General features: G+C 39.3%; 1 protein-coding gene across 1 annotated transcript; it reads right to left on the bottom strand.

Annotated features, from left to right (window-relative positions):
• Window positions 1–261: 261 nt before the first annotated feature.
• On the bottom strand, window positions 262–21,679 carry ldlrad2 (low density lipoprotein receptor class A domain containing 2). The gene is made up of 5 exons (XM_034082189.2): window positions 21,540–21,679; window positions 17,975–18,460; window positions 13,020–13,169; window positions 12,690–12,830; window positions 262–2,338 (listed from the first exon to the last, which is right to left on the bottom strand). The coding sequence occupies exons 1-5, from the start codon at window positions 21,637–21,639 to the stop codon at window positions 2,040–2,042; spliced, it is 1,176 nt and encodes a 391-aa protein (XP_033938080.1). The 5' UTR covers window positions 21,640–21,679; the 3' UTR covers window positions 262–2,039.
• Window positions 21,680–21,959: the final 280 nt, after the last annotated feature.

Here is a 21,959-nt window from a genome sequence, read left to right as displayed (position 1 = left end):
CACACATTTTTTCAGATTTGTGAACAATATTTGAGATAAATGGTTATTTTGTGTAAATAGAAAATGTTTTAGATCTTTGAGTTCATCTCATGAAAAATGGGAGCAAAAACAAGTGTTGCATTTATATTTTTGTTCAGTGTAAGTACAGTCCATTTACCAGTACGTATGTATGTTTATTTCAGCTTTCCCCAAAGAAACCACAACTACTAATCTATGTACTTAATTATTTTTGACACATTGATTTAGGTAGGCTGACGAGCATTGTTGTGCGTTGCTATACGTTTATTTTGTACACACAATATCTTGTTAGAAGTTCACACTTAAATACCACAAAGGGTTTTTTTCCGACACATTTCTGACTGCTTTACACTGGTTGACTTTGGGCTTGTTAGCTTATACTGTCTGAAGGAATTCCTCCCAGGGAGAACAGCTGTTGTCTGCAGGTGGGAAACTGGAGGTCTGCGTCTCCTCAGCATGTGTCCATGGTGTCCTTTTGGTCAAAGCTGTGGACTTGAAGTGTACTTTCACTGCATGGCTAAACTATTACCTCTAATGCAGAGCAGAACAACACATGTATATACAAAGAAACATATGACTAATAACACTAAAAATAACATAACACTCTTCTTTGCCTCCTCTGAAAACTGGACAACCATTAAGGCTGCATTTCTCTTCACTGAAAAAACTAAAACGTTGACTTTAATTAAATGTCGTATGTCAAAAGATTTCACATAACTATTAGGTTAGTTGAAAGCAATAATTTTAAGTTTAAATAACAAATATTAAATTCAGCTAACCTAATTTGGCTATTTGAAATGTCTTTACATAATACATTTAATGAAAGTAAATGTTTCAGTTTTTTCAGTGTAACTTCTTAAAGGTCCCATGTCATGGCCATTTCCACTGATCATAATTCCATTGTTGAGGTCTACTAGAATAGATTTATACTGTGCAATTTTCCAAACTCACATTGGTTTCGCATACAGCATCTCTGTAAAGTACGTGTATTCACTCTCTCCACTAAACGGCTCGTTGCAGCTCTTGCCCACCCCTCCCTGTGAGCCCAGTGTGCTTCGATTGGTCGGGACCAGTCGGGACGTTGTGAATCGCGCTGAGCTCCGTGGAGGTGTGATTTCCTTGTTTAGCGATACACAGCGAAACACAGCCAAACTCACCCTGAGCACACACAAAGTCACAGCCGAAGTAAAAACAATAAGTGTGGCTTGATAGTGAGTAGAAAAAGGTTGATAAACGCTGTGAGAATGGGTCTGCACTCTGCAGAGAGAATGTCGCCGCAATCCCAACTGTCTGTTATCAGCCTGCAGCCAGGGAGGAGAGATCAGCTGAGCTGCCTGCACTGAGTGTGTGAGGAAGTCCGTGGATTGGTCAATTTGGACCAATCAGCGGGGGCTTAACGTAACGGCTGCGCGGACGTAACGTAACGGCTCCACGGATTGGTCCATTTCGTTCCGGGGACCACATGACATCATGATGTACCCGGAAGAATCAAATGGACAGTGACGTATCTCCAACGAGGCGTTTTGGGGAGGTATTTTCTGTTTTAGAGTTTTACTCGCTACAGGGTGTACTTTGAGGGTTTTGACTCTGCAGACCGTTTACATGCATACAAACCTTCATAACACACAAGGGGATGGGCAATAACCGGAAAAGCATGACATGTGACCTTTAAGCATTCTCTTAAACAGAATATGCTTTCATATATATGTAAGAAAAAGCAAAACGGACTGTAAGTCATTCTAAGAACCCTTAATGCTATCGATCCAGATCTACAGGATCCACAGTCACACTGTACCCTGCTTTACCTTCTCACAGAAACATAACAGCAGTCATCATCACATTCAAAGCGCACAAAGCACAGTTCAGCTCTGCTCAGCACTGTCAGTCCGACCCCCCCCCCCCCAACAGACGGTAGGTCATGCTGCACCGCCTGATGCAGTAACTGTTCGTGTTCACTGATCTCAGCTCAGTTTCAGCATGCTGTCCCCATGTCTCAGTGAACGCACCCTGATCCTCCTGCTCTAAACAGCTGCTGTAACATTCTCATCAGCACTGTTGGTGGGGGCCGTGCCCGTCAGGGTCCCGTTGGCGGGTGTGTGTGGGGTGACCTTGGCCAGACGGTGCTCCTTGCTGTGGGTGCAGCTGCGGGCGCAGAGCTGGCAGGAGGCGCAGGCGGAGTTGCAGCAGGGCAGGAAGCGGCAGACGCTGAGGCGCCACAGGAACCAGCCGGGAGACCAGCAGCACCAGCAGAGCACCACGCCCCCCCCTGCCACCCCCAGCACAATGTAAAGAACCAACAGGGGCAGGGAGGCGGGGGAGTCTACGGACAAGATCAAAAAATCCAATTATCTTTATTATAACGGCCGCCATATTTTATTTGAATTCAATGCAGGGTTGGGAGAGTTACTTTAAAAATGTATTTTGTTACAATTACTACTAATTTATGAAAATCAGTAACGTAATCTGAGTATCACAATAATTTAACCTGATTTCCGTTACTTTCGGATAACCCTAAATATCAAATGCAATGCAAATAAATAAAGAGAAAATAAATATCAATAAGGTGTTTTTTGTGTATTATGTATGCCAGCAGAACAATGTGACCTTAGAAAAGAAGAAACCAAGATATTTAGGATCAAAAATGTAAACTGTATTTTACGCTAAGCTTACAGAATAGTATATTACAAATTCTGTTTTAGTTTAACACATTCATTAAAAGCAAATACAGTATTTTTGTTTAATAAATCAGGCTTCCACCAACTCTACCTCATCTACCAATAATATATGTATCTTTATTATAATACTCATTATAACATTGGGATCCTGCTAGTAATCCCCATTTAAGACAAATGTACGAGTAATCTAATGATTGACTACGTAATCCTGTTAATGCAGGTGGGAAAACAATAATATAACTTATCTTATCTTACCTTTTTACCAAATGACTGATAATGTGCCTCCCCAACAGTTTTTTACTATTGGTTTGATGCCCAAAATAAGTTCCGTGGTTCACACAGCTTGCAAGACTTTCACATTTTGTTATACGGCATTAAATAGGTCAGTAAAGGCCGCTAGTAAATGTCTATATAACACGGTGCCTATAAGTCATTAAATAAGTACGACGTCATCACGCTGAACATTAGCCGCCCTTAGCTTAGCGGTGGTGATGTGAAGTAATGCAATTGTCATTGTTGTTTTGTTTGCTCCGCAGGTTTTTCTGTCACAATACAAGTGACGATACTCACAATGACGATAATGTTATAATAATACATATTTAAAATACTTATATCTACAGAGGGGATACAACCCATAATATAATGAACATATTATACTCAATATTGGGTAACACTTTATATTAAGGTACACAAGTTAACCATCAACTAGTTGTTAATTAACATGCATATTAACAGTATATTGGCTCTTTATTAGTCATTATAAAACACTTGTTCTTATTCATGACCATATTCTACAAGTAATACGCCATTAGTTGAGAGTTTTTCCTCAATAACCCTCTAATTAGTGCGTATTTATTGCAAGTAAGGAAGTTGTTGTTCATGAGTTCTGGTCTTAATATGCTCTGCTCAATATGGGCCTAATAAGGCAGTAGTACCACAAGAATAGTAATTCTCCCGTAATAACACTTAACAAATATGATCTATTCTTATGTAACAAGAGATGAAACTATAAGTGTTAATTGTGTCTAAATAACTCAACATTTGGAATTTCTATCTAAGAACATGTTCCCTATTTTAAAGTGAAGTCTTGTTCATAACCAATAAGCTAGTAGTTTGACTCTAATTGACCTCAACAGGTTCCCTATTCTAAAGTTGCCTCCTCTTCACACTTTGTAAATACATTATAGCACACACCTACTGAAATTAACCTCTTAACAGTACATGAACAAAGTAGGCACACGTTGAAATATCTGTTTTATTAATGCACCACTAAAGAGAGGTTCAGACACATACCAAAACCAACCCAGTCTCACGGCATTTCGTGTTCATTAACATGATTTTTAATCTATTGATTCGTGTTCACCAACACGATTTTCCCCTTTTTTTCGTGTTGCACAGCACGATTTTAAAAGCAATGTATTTCTACTGGTAATGTGTTTCGTGCCTGCAGGCTGCAGCACGTCTTTTTCTCCGGTCGGGTCGTGGAAGACCGAAAGCTGTGTGGTTCATAAAAACATGTTCTTACTCAATATCAAGCCACAGTTATTGCTTTTATTTTAAATCGTATCATTTCTGACTTTTGTTGCCGTCTGTGAGGAAAATAAATGGGGCTCAGAGCCTCAGAATACTGAAATCTGTATTTTTAAATATTTGTTTCCTTCTAATTTGTTATTCTTTTCAAAATAACACACTTTTATTTACTCACAAATAACACACAATTATCCTTGCTTTTATTTATTGGTTTAATTCCATAATCTCGGGCTTTTTTGGCGTCCGTCAGGAACTGAATTTCAAAATAAAAATAAATGGAAACAGACGTAGGCATTTCGAGCGATTACCCAAGATCCTCAGCTATGGTTTAAGCTCGCTGATTGGATGTTTTAGCCGCAATGCATGCTGGGATTTGGTGTTTATATTATATGAAATCCGGAAAACATTTTAAAAGAATAAAATAATACTTAATTCCTAGTGCTCTTGCTTTTCTCTTTGAAAGTCATCACATAACGGCATTGTAATACACGGTTCGGCTGCATTACATATTACAGATCTGCCGTAGTTCTCTATTTATAGAGCCCTGATGAGAAGACCTTTGGAAAAACTGAAGAAATGCCGCCGAAACTGAATACTTGACGTGGATCATAAATATATCAACAATTAAACAACATCTTCAATTTCTCTTCACACAAAACGTCTCCTTGCAGTATCAACACTAATTCGGCTGACTTTTACATTTGATCTAATTCATAGATGGGTTATATTTACACCATAACGGTGCACAGCTGATATAAAAGGACCTGTCGTTTTTAAAGATATTACTGATTTTCTTTGAATATAAGAATGTAAATACTGAGTCTGAAATAGTATAGCAATATGCTGTACAATTATGTGAAAGCATGAATAAAACTACACATCTTCAGATGTTGTACATACATAAGTGTCCTACACTAATAATACAAAGTTATTAGTAGTATGCTGTGTGTACCTTGTGTGCACCGCCTAGTGGTTAAAGCACGTTATTGAATTATTGTTTTTATGTGTTATATTTGATTACAAAAATATTAAGAATACATACTTTCATAGGGGGAAAGTAGAAGGTCTGTGATAGAAATATAGAATATAAAAAATCAAGAAGATACTATAAGTGATCTCTACAATAAAACAGTTTAGTGCTGGATGTACAAAGATATTAATATGAGGAGGTGCAAAACAGAAAAACGAATTAACCTTTATTTAAACATTAAATAATACTTTAGATTAAGGTCTTCTTTTAAATAAGAAAAAAACGTTGGGGTATCAAAAGATAAATATTAAGCCTGACAAAGTACTTAACGTCTAATATATTGCTTTCCTGCAATGTTAACTATGTTGAAGCACTTATTTTAACTGATATTATACATATGAATTATACTCTTATGTATGTAGATAGAATAAGAAATGTGCAGAATATGACAGTTTAATGGTGGAGGTACACACATATTGATAGATGTCTTGTAATGCACTGTTGAGGAACCTGTGACCCAAGTTTTTCATTCATTGCATAACTACACCGTAGTTGTGTATATGATATGTCAATAAACCTTAGAAAATCTTGAAATCTTGAAAGGAATGGTATGCTCATGACACTCATTTTTAAATAATTATCATCCGATAAAACAGACCAGTCTCTGCCAGTCTTTTTTTTTTTTTTTTAATCCGATGACATTATCAGTGATTTTAAACTGATTATATACCGAAATAACATCAACACTGTGGGCACCGCCATTTTCCGGACGTGACGTAAACCATGCGTTTGGTTTTCGAGGACACGTTGATCTCCATGTTATTTACTGTAGTTTCTCTCTTCAAATATGCCTCACTGTATCGCGAAATATTGCCATAATTCTGATAGGAACAATCCACGGAATGCTTAGTTCCATCTTTTGCCAAAAGGTAAGCGTAAGAAGTACATTCGGAGGCAGTGGCTAGCGAAATGTGGCCGGCCCGAACCGAGAGATTCACAGGCTCATGTATGCAGCGAACATTTCAAATTTCCGGACGACTACTCTGAGAGTATGATAAAACATAACATGGGATTTATGGAACAACCATTACTTAATGGCGATGCAGTACCATCGGTCTTTCTGGTGTCATCACCGACCAGGACACCAGTTCGGCCAGTTGAGAAATCGCCCTCTGCAAGTGTGAAGCGACGGAGGAGCAGAAGTAGTGCTCGGAGTAAGAATAAGGTATGTTATAGCGCATTTCCATTGCAGCGGCTAGCCCCGTTTTAACGTCCTTTAGCGTCCAGGCCAGGACAGTTTTTGGTGGCCTTACCATATAGCGTAGTACCGACTAGTGTGTATTTTCCCCCAGTTTTTTCCGGCCCCATAAAATCGTGATTCTATGGCCAGGGACAACGAAGCTGAGTATGCTAAACTAGAGAGGGAATCGCTAGCAAGGGTGGTACTACATGCATACATATAGTATCTTATATCATCTTCCTATTATACACACATGCATTTCCAAACATCTGGACTACCTATGTTGCAAATGTATTATCTCTTCAATTTACACACGGCATCTATTGCACGTCTGTCCGTCCTGGGAGAGGGATCCCTCCTCTGTTGCTCTCCCTGAGGTTTCTCCCATGTTCCCTTTAAACTGGGGGTTTTCTTCGGAGGTTTTTCCTTGTACGACGTGAGGGTCTACGGACAGAGGGTGTCGTATTGTCGTACTGATAAAACATCAAAACTTCTTCCTCTGCTGACGAGTCCGAACTCAAATATTCAGCCATGTTTCCGTGTGTTGACAAAGTGAACGCATGGATGACGTCACGATCATCACGTGACTACTGAAAATGGCAAAAATGGCGGCGGCCAGACGGAATATAAAGGTTTTGATAAAAAAGAGCTATAAAATCATTATTTACCGGGGAGTATCGCTGATTTCTTCAGGGTATGGTTTAAACATAATGTTTCACTAAATACTGAAGTTTTGATTAATTATCTAATGAGTGGACCATTCCTTTGAAAGGGATATGCAAAATAGCCATAATATACAGTCTTTAATTAACTATTAGTAGAGAATAACGATTAATGAATATACTTTATTACTCGTTTCCATTAATGTCAATTGCAGATAAATGTTTACTCTTCTCAAGCACCAACTATCAAATATCTCTCCTGATTGTTGGCACTTGACAATCACCTTCCCTGAATTTTACTCAGGTGTAACTAAAGTCTGATTTAAGGGTTGTTTATATTTCACATAATTAATCAGAATCTGCAAAGTAACTCAAATAAGTGTAGTGGAGTAAAAATATCAGGTTAACCTCTGAATTGTAGTGGAGTAGAATTACAAAGTAACAATGAGCTGTCATGTGGGTATATGTTAATGCTGCGCATTATGGATACAAGCGATTTTCACCCATTTATTAATTATATGTTTTAAATTTGATAACACCAATGTGTTTAATACTGGCAACTTCTAATTGTGGGAAAAACGAAAACGTTCAGTAGAGACGTCCCAGAGAACATTTTGCGAAACACAATAGCCAGCATGTGTAGTTCTGGGGGGGCGTTCAATTCCAGTTTTGGATAGTCTGGCGTGGTTTCGTTCCATTTCAAACAGCTGTTTGACGCTCGGCGTAACCTTGGCGCACTGCCACTCCAACATCCAATCCCAGAGCTTGAAGATTAATCACGGGGACTGTAGTCCTAAACGATAGCTGGGGATTATGGGTAGTGTAGTGTCTTCGGCCATCCTAAACTCAGAAATGTTGACAATCGCAATGATGCTCGAAATGTCCCTTATAGGCCTACGTCTGTTTCCGGTTATTTTATTTTGAAATTCAGTTCCTGACGAACGCCAAAAAAGCCCGAGATTATGGAATTAAACCAATAAATAAAAGCAAGGATAATTGTGTGTTATTGGTGAGTAAATAACAGTGTGTTATTTTGAAAAGAATAACAAATTAGAAGGAAATAAATATTTTAAAATACAGATTTGAGTATTCTGAGGCTCTGAGCTCCATTCATTTTCCTCACAGAGGGCAACAAAAGTCCGAAATTATACGATTTAAAATAAAAGCAATAATTGTGGCTTGATATTCAATAATAATTTAAAACAAACTACGTATAACCACATTATAACTGAGTGAATGTAAAATGTAAGTATACCGTTATGAAGACATATCTGACATTTCCACTGGGTGACTAATTGATGTTGACACCATCTCACAAGTTCACAACACTCCTAAAATAACATTACTTTCTGAAGCACAATTTAAAATGTATGCTGTTTAAAATCTCAAATTAGATCTATTGTCCATCTATATTTTGATTATTATTTAATGGAAACTGTCCATAATCAAAAAGTCATTTCAAGTCAATCAAATACTTATTTCACTTCAGGGTGATAGCAGGAGACCCCATCTAGTCACTCACAGAGAAGCTGGACAATCTGATGTAGTTTCAAAATAAAATACTTTTGAAATCTCATATATGGGCTATCGTCCTTCTGTTTTTATACAAGAATAAATTAAAAACTGTCAAATTATCCAGTATCAAAGACTTATTTCACTTCAGGGTGATAGCAGGACACCCCATCTAATCACTCAGAGAGAATCTATCTTCCTTCTGTTTGTATCCAACAGTTCGAATGTTCGAATTACATTAAACCAGAATTTTTCTTTAACAGTGAAGAAAATTGGATATGTTAATGATATATTGACTCAAAAACTCAAAATGACCCCGGTTTTAATCTTGAAAATCTGGTCACCTTAGTTTAAACATCTCCAAATGTCATCACATAAACACAATACATGTTACTAATCCGATTCCTTACACTGTAAATGTACAAATATGAAACATACAGGTCAATATCACCTTGCTATTGGTAGCTAAACTGTCTATATCCCAACACATATTCTTGGATACCACATTTTGAGTTATTTAGACACAATTAACACTTACAGTTTCATGTCTTGTTACATAAGAATAGATCATATTTGGTACGCGTTATTAAGGGAGAATTACTATTCTTGTGGTACTACTGCCTTATTAGGCCCATATTGAGCAGCGCATATTAAGACCAAAACTCATGTACAACAACTTCCTTACTTGCAATAAATACGCACTAATTAGAGGGTTATTGAGGAAAAACTTTCAACTAATGGCCAGCGGTTTTCAGAGTGTGAGGCGCACTCCCTGGGGGTCGCCAGAGAGCTTCAGGGGAGGCGCAAACAAGTAGTTGATGCTTAATTTGTGTACCTTAATATAAAGTGTTAACCAGAATAATATATATGATATGTTTTATAATGATTGATCATGAAAGTGTTCTCAAAGCTGGTGAAGGTGCAGCTAGTTTGAATGACTTTGTAGACTGCAGGGTAGCTGGTGGATTTACTCCAGGTGGAACTAAAGTCTGATTTAACACTTGATTATATTTCACATCATTCATCCACATCTGTGAAGTAACTAAAGGTATTAAATACATGTAGTGGAGGAAAAGTACAATATTTATAGTGGGGTAGAAGTAAAAGTACCTCAAAATGGTACTGTAAATAACTTGAGTAAATCTACTTAGTTACTTTCAGTGTTGTGCTAGTTACTGAAAACCAGTAACTAGTTACCATTACTAGTTACTTCATTTCAAAAGTAACTCAGTTACTTTACTGATTACTTACACCAAAAAGTAATGCGTTACTGTGAAAAGTAACGTTTTAGTTACTTAAAAAATGGCTCCCATTATATTAATGCCCTTATAGCCTTCATTTCAGTACTGTTATTGCATTGGAGAACAATACAATCTGTTGATCAACTTGACATGCATTATATGCAATCTGGATAGCATCGATATTAGCTGGCTTTACATTTTTGTATATTCTTTCTCCAGGTAGTTGGAAAAAGTTTTCCGTCCCATATGCCGTGTGCCGCCCGGACATGCTATCATGCTAACTAGCTCCCTGAAAGCGGGTGACTCCACTGTAGCAAAAGCCTGCATGTGTTCTACAACATACCGTGCAATGGCTTTATCGACTTTCCCCGGCTAGCAGTCTCTTGGTTAAAGTCCAGCCGCTGTTGCTTAGGTGCAGGTGGAGGTGGAGTGGCGTCGGCTGAGTCTCTGTGGTCTTAGCTACTAGCTTCGTCCCAGCATGTTGCTTCTGCAGATGTTTTAAGAGATTTGAATGACTGGTTTGGGCAGTAGATGGGCTCTTTGACCCGCCAGGACACAACTTACATTTAACTAAAACGTTCTTTTCTTTGTGCTCGACAAAAGTGAAATAGTGAGAATATCTCCAGGTGGAGAAACTAGACTTGAGCTCCGCCGCCGCCATGATAGTCTTGTTAGTAAACAACACAAACACGCCCACAGCCCATCTCCGCCATGGATGTATAATAAGATCGGGGCTGAAGTCGAATAGTCCATTTAGCTTAGGAACCTTCCTAAAGGAGTGAAATGACCCGGAAGTCCCTCAGTGGCAGCCATGATAAGTGCCGTTCGAATTCTCGAGAATGATGAGAATGATAGGAAAGGAGGTTTCAAACTTCCTTTATAACCTCCTTTAGCTTAGGAACCACTGGACCTCCCTAACCGACAGGAGAAGCGAAAATGCTGCCCCACAATGCCTTGCAGCCGCAGCATTTGCCGTCACTCAACAGTCGGCCGTTCACGGAAACAACCGATTATGACCAATAAATGATATCATGAAAGTTACGGTGCTTATTAAGCTTTTTAAAACGTAGGTGGTAAGTTGCCAAAGTGCTTTGTTCTGAACGTTCATCAGTATTATAATCAAAGAGAGAAATATGAACGTTAGTTTTCACTGAAATGATCAAATAAAGTCAACATTTCAGTCTTCACTGAGCTGTGTGGGGTTTGTTCAACTTCTAAAAGATGTTTGAATGGTGATATACACAGTGATAGATGTTAAGGACTAACGTTTATAATAAATACATCTGTATTGATTTTAAGATCTTTTCATAGTTCATACAATCTGTCAATCTTTGGGATCATTTGTATTAATGAGGACCGGAGGGAGAGGGTGACGAGCATAAGTTTCACTTTCCTTTTTTATTTCAGTTCCAGCTTTGGTCATGAAGAATATGTTTGTCTGCTGTCCACGTTCATAAAGCAAAGCAGCAGCATCAGAGCACGGGGCAGAGTCTCTAGATGAGTTCACAGCAGTCCCTCGTTCTTATTAAACATCCATGTTGTAGTCCGTTGTATAGAAAACTGTAGTTTCCATGGTTTCCCCACAGCAGCAGACACACACAATGACGTTCAGTAACTGAGTTACTGAATTTAAAAAGTAATGCGTTAGAGTACTAGTTACTGCCAAAAATAATGGCGTTACAGTAACGCTTTACTTTGTAACGCGTTAGTCCCAAAACTGGTTACTTTACACCACTGCCTACAGACTAGTAAATAAACAATACATGTTCATATGCATGGAGACCCCTGACTGTTTACATGTAATTCATTTTCAGTAATTAGAAAATAAAAGTAATTCAACCTCAGTTAACAATCATCCAGCCTCACTGGGCTGAGTGCACTGACACGCATCTCAGCTAATAAACAGCTGGCAGTTTACAAAGCAGGCAAATGTGAATCCCTTTCTCCAAAACTCAACTGCACAATCAGAACGAAGTAAAAGCGGTTTTCTTAGGCCAGACTTGGCCGGGCCCTAAAGTAATCAGAAGCTGGCGGGCTGGCCCGGGCTGTTTGCACCTCTGCTGCTGCTCTCTGCTCAGAGAATCCATCACTGTTTATTGGTTTGCAAGGCTTCACAGGAAATTAACAACTCAATGGTCACCTCCATTAGTTTTTATCCCCAGCCATCAGGACACTTTGCATCCACTTAGTTCATTTGTTTACCAACCCACAAACTGCCGGACATGAGCATAGTGCATCACATACAGTGGTGTAAAGTAACTAAGTACATTTACTAAAGTACTGTACTTAAGTACAATTTTGAGGTACTTGTACTTTACTTGAGTATTTCCATTTTATGCTACTTAGTACTTCTACCCCATTACAATTCAGAAGTAAATATTGTACTTTTCCTCCACTACATGTATTTAATACCTTTAGTTACTTCACAGATCTGGATGAATGATGTGAAATATAACCAAGTGTTGAATCAGACTTTAGTTCCACCTGGAGTAAATCCACCAGCTACCCTGCAGTCTACAAAGTACTCCAGACTAGCTGCACCTTCACCAGCTTTGAGAACACTTTCATGATCAATCATTATAAACATATCATATATATTATTCTGAAATGGACCAATCTGCACAATACTTTTGGTACTTTAAATATATTTTGATGCCAATACTTTTTTACTTTTACTTGAGTAACATTTTCATTGCAGGACATTTACTGTAACACAGTATTCCTACACTCTGGTACTTGTACTTTTACTTTAGTACAAGATCTGAGTACTTCTCCCACCTCTGATCACACAGGGGTTCTACTAGTAGTGGAATGAATAACAATATGACAATAGTTACTCACCGGTTACAGACTCATGGCTGGGAGCGCTGTCAGGCACTCCACAGTTGATGCGTGTAGGAACCGGCGCTGTGGGGGGCTTCACAAACGGTGGGGGGGGGGTGGCTATTGGCGGTGGAGGTTCAGGAGGTAAAAGCTGACCTGCTGATGACGGACAGATTTGGGTCAACATTTAAATGTTGTGGAACTGTAACAACATCCTTAAAACTAGTTTTCAAACCTTAGTCCTGAAGCATTCATAATATTTTCAGCGTGAAAATATAAGAACATCAAGGAGTATTTTTTTATTTATAAATATCAGCATCACAAATCTCATATCATCATTCCACTGACCTTTGCAGCCCGTAGTCAGGTTCTCCTCCAGGTCACTTCCATCCCCACAGTTGTCAATGCCTTTTTCATCACACACCAGACTGAGAGGGATACACTTCCCATTTCTGCAGGTGAAATAGGGCTCATTGCTGCACTCTGATTGGTTAAAACCTGGACAAAAGAGGAAGGATCCGTGTTAGCTTAAAAACGTAGGTGCTGCAATCAAAGGTTAAAGAGTCTCTTAGATTTCAATTTAAAGGAAAATGAATTATGGCTGCTTATACTGTAGGTAAACAAAAACTGTTGTTCTTGAGGGCTAACAAACATGATAAATGCTTTACCACCAGCATTTGTTTACATCCACGGTAGCTATTTACCAATAGTCGATACATATTTAAGAGCTTCAAGCACTAGAAGGTTTGTCACCAGTCCAGTGCAGATGTGTTTTGTGTACTAAATGCTACTGTGAACATACAGCTGTACTATCAGGCAGCATTAATGTAACATGCTCTGGGGCAAGGTTCGTCCAGATAAAGAACCTCCAAGTATGTTTTCATGGCGTACTGAGTTTCAGTGGTGTGTCAGACTTAAGTTCCACCAGAGGCCTGTACTACGAAGCCGGTTCAACCTAACCTGGATATGTTTGAGTTACCCGGCTTACCTAATCCAAAACAAACGCGCTCTCGCTAAACGGTTCTACGACGCTGGTTATCAACTCGTTAAGTCAAGCCAGCTTTGCCCTATGTAGTTATGTGCGCGTTCACATGAAAGGGGCGGGGTTAGCAACATTTGACCAATCACAAACATGGAGAAGCGCACTGACAGCGCAGCGTCATACTTCCTGAATGAAAAGTCAACTATATAATTAGACAAATATGAAGACCTTAAACTTTAAACATCCAGGACTTAAACACTTGATCAGGATCAAAGCCTCAGAGCTGCAGCTGCAAGGTGAATACAGCTGGGAACAGAACACGTGTTTGAATGCGTACATCAACAGGTTTATGATATCACTGCCCCGTCTCTAACACACCATCTGACTTTCATTACATTTGACTCGAGTGTTTCCTCAACTTAATGTGTTGCTTAAAATAATACTTCTGCATCCAGTCTGTGACGCTGTGAGTGTTGCACGGCCAGATACGGCTCAGCTGACTCAGATCAGGAGATATGTGATACATTATGAAGTGATATGCCGCGGACTGTACTTAATGTACTCTGATCCGGTTACTTATGTCGTGGCAGATATTTAAGTAAGCTTTCTTAACGCTAATGTTATAATAGTCAGATTGCTCTAAAGATGGAGGTGATATTCTATTCATGTTCACGTTCACACAGTCGGTGATTTTTGCCGGCCGTCTTTCCTGCGACGGCAGCTTTTCTGTATTTCCTTTCTCCTGTGATATGACTTGATCGCTTTAAACTCAGCAGACTGAGCTCTGATTGGTCAGCAGGCGGTGCTTTCACTAAGTTGATCTCTTATCCTGGAACCTAACCTGCTCCGGACCAGGCTAGCCGTTCAGCATAAGTTACCATGGAGATCTACCCCGGTAAGGAGAGAACCAGCATCGTAGGACTGGTAACCCAGAGTTTTCCCTGAAGTTACCGCTAAGCGAAAATCCTAGATGCACCTTTACCAGCTTTGATAACACTTTAATTATCAATCATTATAAAACCAACCCGGTATCACGGCAAGACGTGAACATTTGACGATTTACCATGCTGGGAGACGTGAAGATGTCACGATTTTGTCCCTTCAAACGTGACAGTTACACGGTATTGTTAACATGGCCCAACCAGTGGAGAAATAACCGGAAATGCCAAGCAAATGCTACCCCGACGGTCGGTTGTTATTGTCAATATTACAGTAATAATGATTTATTTGTTAATAGTCACACTCGATTACAGCTGGTCGACACCTCTTTGAGCAGAAACAAAGGCTACATTAATGTATTAAATCGATGTTAATCCATGCGTGTGGATGTGGAATTAACGGATGTGACGTTGTGCGATTGCGTTGCCAGGCAACAGCTTCGGTTCATGTTCATTTACAAACTCTTCAACTAGAACCGTAGTTATATTTAAAAACATGTTAAAAGGCCTCACAAAATACTTTAGTGTAAATGTAAATGTAAATGTGAAGGAATGTGTATATAACAAAATACATCCGTCATAAAACATACCGGAAACAGACGTAGGCAAGGTCCTCAGCTCGGTGATTTGATGGTTTAGCCGCAATGCACGCTGGGAAATGGTGTTTATGCGATGTGAAATCCGAAAACATTTTTTTTTAAATAATACTTTATTCCGAGTGTGTTTGCTTTTCTCTTTGAAAGTCAGCACATAACGGCATTGTAATACACGGTTCGGCTGCATTAAATATTACATATCTGCCGTAGTTCTCTATTTATAGAGCCCTGATGAGAAGACTTCTAGACACACTTATGACAATACGTCTCCTTGCAGTATCAACACTAATTCGGCTGACTTTTAAATTTGATCCAATTGAGATAGGCTTTATTTACACCATAACGGTGCAGAGCTGATAGAAAGGGACACCTAGTGGTTAAAGCACGTTATTGAATTTTATTATTCTTATTATTAGATATTAATAGGATTCCTATAAAGTATATTCATTACTCGTTATTCTCTTCTAATAGTTAATTAAAGACTGTATATAATGACTATTTTGCACATCCCTTTCAAGATTTCAAGATTTTCAAAGGTTTATTGACATATCATATACATACACACATGAATGAAACACTTGGGTCACAGACTCCTCAACAGGAACAGAACAAGACATCTATCAATATCTGTGTATACCTCCACCATTAAACTGTCAAATTCTGCACATTTCTTATACTATCTACATACATAAGAGTATAATTAATATGTATAATATCAGTTAATATAAGTTCTTCAACATAGTTAACATAGCAGGAAAGCAATATATTAGGCGTTAGGCACTTTGTCAGGCTTAATATTTATCTGTAGATAGATACCCCCAAAGCTTTTTTCTTATTTGAAAGAAGACCTTAACCTAAAGTATTCTTTAATGTGTTAATAAAGGTTAATTAGTTTGTCTGTTTTGCACATCCTCCTATTAATATCTGTGTACATCCAGCACTAAACTGTTTTATTGTAGAGATCACTTACAGTATCTTCTTGATTTTTTATATTCTATATTTCTATCATTGACCTTCTACTTTCCCCTTATGAAAGTATGTACTCTAATATTTTTTTCATCAAATAAGATTATTCAACAAAAATAACATTATTCAACCAAAATAATTCAATAACGTGCTTTAACCACTAGGCGGTGCACACAATGTACACACAGCATACTAATAATAACTTTGTATTATTAGTGTAGGACACTTATGTATGTATGACATCTGAAGATGAGTAGTTTTATTCATGTTTTTACATAATCTTACAGGATATTGCTATACTATTTCTCATGTTTTATTTCTACACATTAATATCTGATTTGTAAAACATCACAGACAGAAAGGCATATCCGTCATTTAATGTAAGCTATTGAAATTTTGATTCCATAGATGTGTCTGCCATCACCCAAAACCCCTGACTATTCTCTCAACTCAGTATTTACATTCTTATATTCAAAGAAAATCAGTAATATCTTTAAAAACTACAAGTCTTTTTATATCAACTGTGCACCGTTATGGTGTAAATATAACCTATCTACCAATTGGATCAAATATAAAAGTCAGCCGAATTAGTGTTGATACTGCAAGGAGACGTATTGTGTGAAGAGAAATTGAAGATGTTGTTTAATTGTTTATACATTTATGATCCATGTCACGTTTTCAGTTTTGGCAGCATTTCTTCCTGTTTTTCTAGAAGTCTTCTCAGCAGGGCTCGATAAATACAGAACTACGGCAGATATGTAATATTTAATGCAGCCGAACCGTGTATTACAATGCCGTTATGTGATGACTTTCAAGAGAAAAGCAAGCACACTCGGAGTATTATTTCATTTAAAAAATTTTTTTTTCAGATTTCACATCGCATATACACCATTTCCCAACGTGCATTGCCATCCATTGCAAACCATCCATTGCAAACCATCCATTGCAAACCATCCAATCACCGAGCTGACGACCTTGCCTACGTCTGTTTCTGGTATTTTTTATGACGGATGTATTTAGTTATACACACATTCCTTCACATTTACAATTTAATTTACATTAAAGTATTTTGTGAGGGCTTCTAAAATGTTTTTAAATATAACTACGGTTCTAGTTGAAGAGTTTGTAAATTAACATGAACCGAAGCTGTTGCCTGGCAACGCAATCGTACAACCACACACATGGATTAACATCGATTTAATACATTAATGTAGCCTTTGTTTCAGCTCAAAGAGGTGTCGACCAGCTGGGGCAACAAGAACATCGGCGTAATCGAGTGTGACTATTAAAAAATAAATCATTATTACTGTAATATTGACAATAACAACCGACCGTCGGGGTAGCATTTGCTTGGCATTTCCGGTTATTTCTCCACTGGTTGGGCCATGTTAACAATACCGTGTAACTGTCACGTTTGAAGGGACGAAATCGTGACATCTTCACGTGTCCCAGCATGGTAAATCGTCACATGTTCACGTCTTGCCGTGATACCGGGTTGGTTAAAACATATCATATATATTATTCTGAAATTTACCAATCTGCACAAAGACTACTTATACTTTTTCTACTTTAACTATATTTTGATGCTAATACTTTTCTACTTTTAGGTCTGAGTACTTCTTCTATCTCTGCTGAACTCAAGTCAAACTGTTTTATAGGAAGACAGACATTAGTTCTTTCCATTTTCAAACAAACAAGAAGGATCTTAGTGTGACGAGATGGACTCAGTAGGGGACATGTGTGCAAGAAAACCCATCAACAATACTGATGCTAAGTAAAGACAGCATCTGTAGAATACATGGACACATGTGTCTCTGTTACCCAGTCTGAAGGAGGTGAAGTCCCCCACGAAGTCCACTCTGGGCTGAGTCCCGCGGGTCACCAGCCTCAGGGTCAGGTAGTTTCCTGTGGAGAGCACTGGCCGGGGGGGACTCTTTCCACAGAGAGGGGGCCCGAGAAGCGGCGACCTCCTATCACGTCCATCGTAGAACTGAACGTATGAGCCCGCATGACACGGGTCCCCCAGACTCTCCCCGGAGGTGGGCTCCAGTCTGGGGTTGAAAGGGGCGGAGCCACGAGGGGACTCTGGAAAGAGAGGGGCTGGGCTCAGGGGGGCCACTCGTAGCAAACTGTAGACCAGGAAGAAGCGGAAGTGGAACTGGACCTTGTCTTTGGGCGAGCTGGCCTGCATGGTGAGGTGGCAGTCCGTCCCCATGGTAACAAAGTAGTACTTCTTGGACTCCTGGTGCGAGTTGACGATCATGCCGTCACCGCGGATGTTCTGACCACAGAAGTCCACCACGTTCACTGATGAGAGAAAAAGACATGAGACACAAGCTCTTACATGGAGCACCCTGTAAGAAAATAATCTGACTCTCTTTAAAAGTTATCAACAAAACATCTTCTGATCACAAAGGGTACTGTCTTTTGAATTCTAATTATTGGCAATATAAAAAAAACTGTTTTCCTGTAATAAGACAATTTTTAAATGACAACAAAAACAGTGTTTGATGTTTCAAGATGACACTGAAATATATAGTACTAGCCCTAACCATAGAATGTGTCTCTTATTATTATAATTCTCATATTAGAATAATATGATATGATCAGTCTATATCTAGACTCTAGGGCAGCAGCTATTCTAACTCAACTCAGCATAGATTACATGTTAAAGCTTTGTTCAAGTCTGCGTCAAATGAATGGTATGACTAAAAGAACAGGTTTGGCCTGTGTTATACTCAACTACAATTTAGAGGGACTTGTGCTTGACTTCAGTATTTAAATGTTGTGCTACTTTGTACTTAAAGAGGTTAATGGTGTACTTTTCCTCCACTACATGTATTAATACCTTTAGTTACTTCACAGATGAATGATGTGAAATCTAATCAAGTGTTGAATCAGACTTTAGTTCCACCTGGAGTAAATCCACCAGCTACCCTGCAGTCTACAAAGTACTTCAGACTAGCTGCACCTTCACCAGCTCTGAGAACACTTTGATGATCAATCATTATAAAACATATCATATATATTATTCTGAAATGGACCAATCTGCACAACGACTACTTTCACTGTCGCTACTTCCACTATATTTTGATGCTGTTTTTCTACTTTTACTAAGTAACATTTTGAATGCAGGACTTTGACTGTAACAGAGTATTCCTACACTCTGGTACTTCTACTTTTACTCAAGTACAAGATCTGAGTACTTCTACTTTTACTCAAGTACAAGATATGAGAACTCCTCCCACCTCTGCTGGCCATTCACAGATCCCCTGATTGTTGGTGTAAATGATTTCTAAAGTGTATCTGAAGACATTAGGGTTCATCAGGAAATGTGTTCCAAAGGGCTGTCTCTGTATAATGACCATGTTGTTACCATTGTGGCTCAACAGGGAAGCGCTGTGCAGGTCTCCCACACACTGCCTGATGCACAGACTCACACACTTCACTGGAAACCTGCTGATGCTTTTTGAAGCAGCTCACTGCTCATCCACAGGCAGGACCAGGACAGATGGGGGGGCAGGTCCAGCAGCCCCCACCCGCCCAGCCACCCTCCGCCCCCTGCATCTGGGCCGCAGGCCAAATAATGGGAACATTTACGACCACCCCTGGAGTTTATTGGCTCCGTTTCCCTGGGAGACAGCTAGATCCTCCTGCACTGACCTCCAGGAATGTCCCGGAGCCCTGGAGCCCCTGTTGGTGGGAAAGAGCTAATCCCCTCTGCACCGCACAAGTAAATACAACCTCTGAAGCAACAGTGTGCACGGCGGAGGACACCAAGTCCCCAGTAAAGATTTTTGCAGGCTGAAAATTCAACCTGTTTAAAATCATTGTAAACGGAGTCCATTCCAGGGAGCGGATCAGAGGCGGGTTAGGGTCAGGGTCCGGGTCAGGGTCCGGGTGACACGCCGCAGTGAGAAATGTGTCTGAGCCTGCATTGTGAGGAGAAGGGCAGCAGCTATTCTAACTCAACTCAGCATAGATTCCATGATGTCCCTTCACACTGAAACTCCTTTAGTCCTGTTGTACTCCAAGCTTAGTTTATAGACTGTACAGTGACAACAAGATAAACTGGTCTGAAAACAAACCTGCTATCATATCATATGCAATTGTATCTCAATATTGTCAGGGAAAAGACAGTAATGTGTGTGCTATGATCTCTGTGGCGTTCTCTGTTAAGCTGCGACACCTGGCACCTATTCTTAATGACGCTCCCGTTGAGAAAGGGCTTTACCATTTGTCTTTGTCATATTTAGAAAGTAAGAGACTTCATCACAGTGATGCAACATGTTTCAAATCCCATCTGAACATAACACTGCTCACTGATTTGCAATATTGTCTGTGTGAACTACCTCTATGAACACATCTGGAAATCTGTGATGGATGACAGATGTCTATTATCTCTGTTGGTGTACAACTTACTCATAAGTCATATCACTTATAACTTCAACATCCTTTCGTCCTAGCCAGAGTAACATCATATAATGACATCATATATATAATACAATGAGGATTGATTTGTTTAAATCAAACAAATGAATAAAACATGGTTAGTATAAGGACCTCAGGTCCTGCATGTTTCAGATGCTGTACCACTAATCAGTCTATTGTTGTTGGAGTTCTGTTGCTGGGAAAACTTCTAAATCTGCATTTAAACTGAACTATTCCAAAACACTAATGTGACTCGGATTGCAAAGAGTCTAACTCACCTGTCATGAGTACATCGTCATCAGAAAAAGAAGTGTAGTCGGATGTATGGCATGACCCGGCATTAGTTTAGTTGTTATGCTGAAAACCTGCTCTTTAATGCTGCTTCTTTTAACTATTTTGTAACATTGCACTTCAACATTCCTTGCAACATTAAGGTATTAACAATGTCTCCTTTTAACTCATTGCTGTCTCTTTTATGAATTGTCTTTTTGTTCAATTCATTTTATTTTGTAATTGTTATGTGTTATTGTCGTAAAGCAGTTTAAATTGCCTTTGTGTCTTATGTGCTATATAAATAAAAGAACCTTAACCTTATCTGGGAACACGCATTGATGTATAGCTTACTCTTATTCATAGCCTACATACGTGTACGAGCATATAGCCTACTATATGTGGGTGGGTGCTATAATATTTCAGTGGGCTATAGGAATATCTACATTTTCAAATGTAACAACACTCACTAACTTTTCCCTTTTTAAACTTTTGCTAAAGAAACAGAAGAACGCAAACTTTCACTACAGCCACTAGTATTATGCAAGTAGGCTATAGGCTACTATAACAACAGCTCTTCTCCACGCTGAGCGCCATCAGGTCGTTACGCACGGACCTCAAGTCATCGTGCCCATGAGAAGTGCGTCACTTAAAAACGATCAGACGTGAGGGTCTCTAGGCTTACCCGTCTCGATGGCCTCGCTGTGGAGCGCCATGCAGCAGAGCAGCAGCAGCAGCCGGCAGCTCTCCACCTCCACCTCCATCCTCAGGGGCCGCGCGCACATCCACTCCTCATCCGCGGTCACTGCGGGACACAGTGGAACATCTCGCTGTGAGCCATCATAAACACTCGCTGGCCTTTATTCCAGTTGAACCTCCCCTCGGCCCGTTGTCTCCATGACAACACCGAACCAATAGGCTTTAAGCCAGCTCGTGGACAAAGGTTTCCCTCCTGATGTAAACTTCCACATGTCGTCCACTAAGCTGCAGCTCACCATATCAACATCAAGTTAACATACTAAGAACATGAGTACAGTTACTACACATGTTGAATGATAACACTGAGGATAGTAAAACATATAAGACTCCAAACTGTTTACTCAAA

This window comes from Pseudochaenichthys georgianus, chromosome 5, assembly GCF_902827115.2.
Source record: "Pseudochaenichthys georgianus chromosome 5, fPseGeo1.2, whole genome shotgun sequence".
Lineage (NCBI taxonomy): Eukaryota > Metazoa > Chordata > Actinopteri > Perciformes > Channichthyidae > Pseudochaenichthys > Pseudochaenichthys georgianus.
The sequence above is the reverse complement of the archived record's forward strand: the minus strand, read 5'-3'. Positions and strand labels throughout refer to the sequence as shown.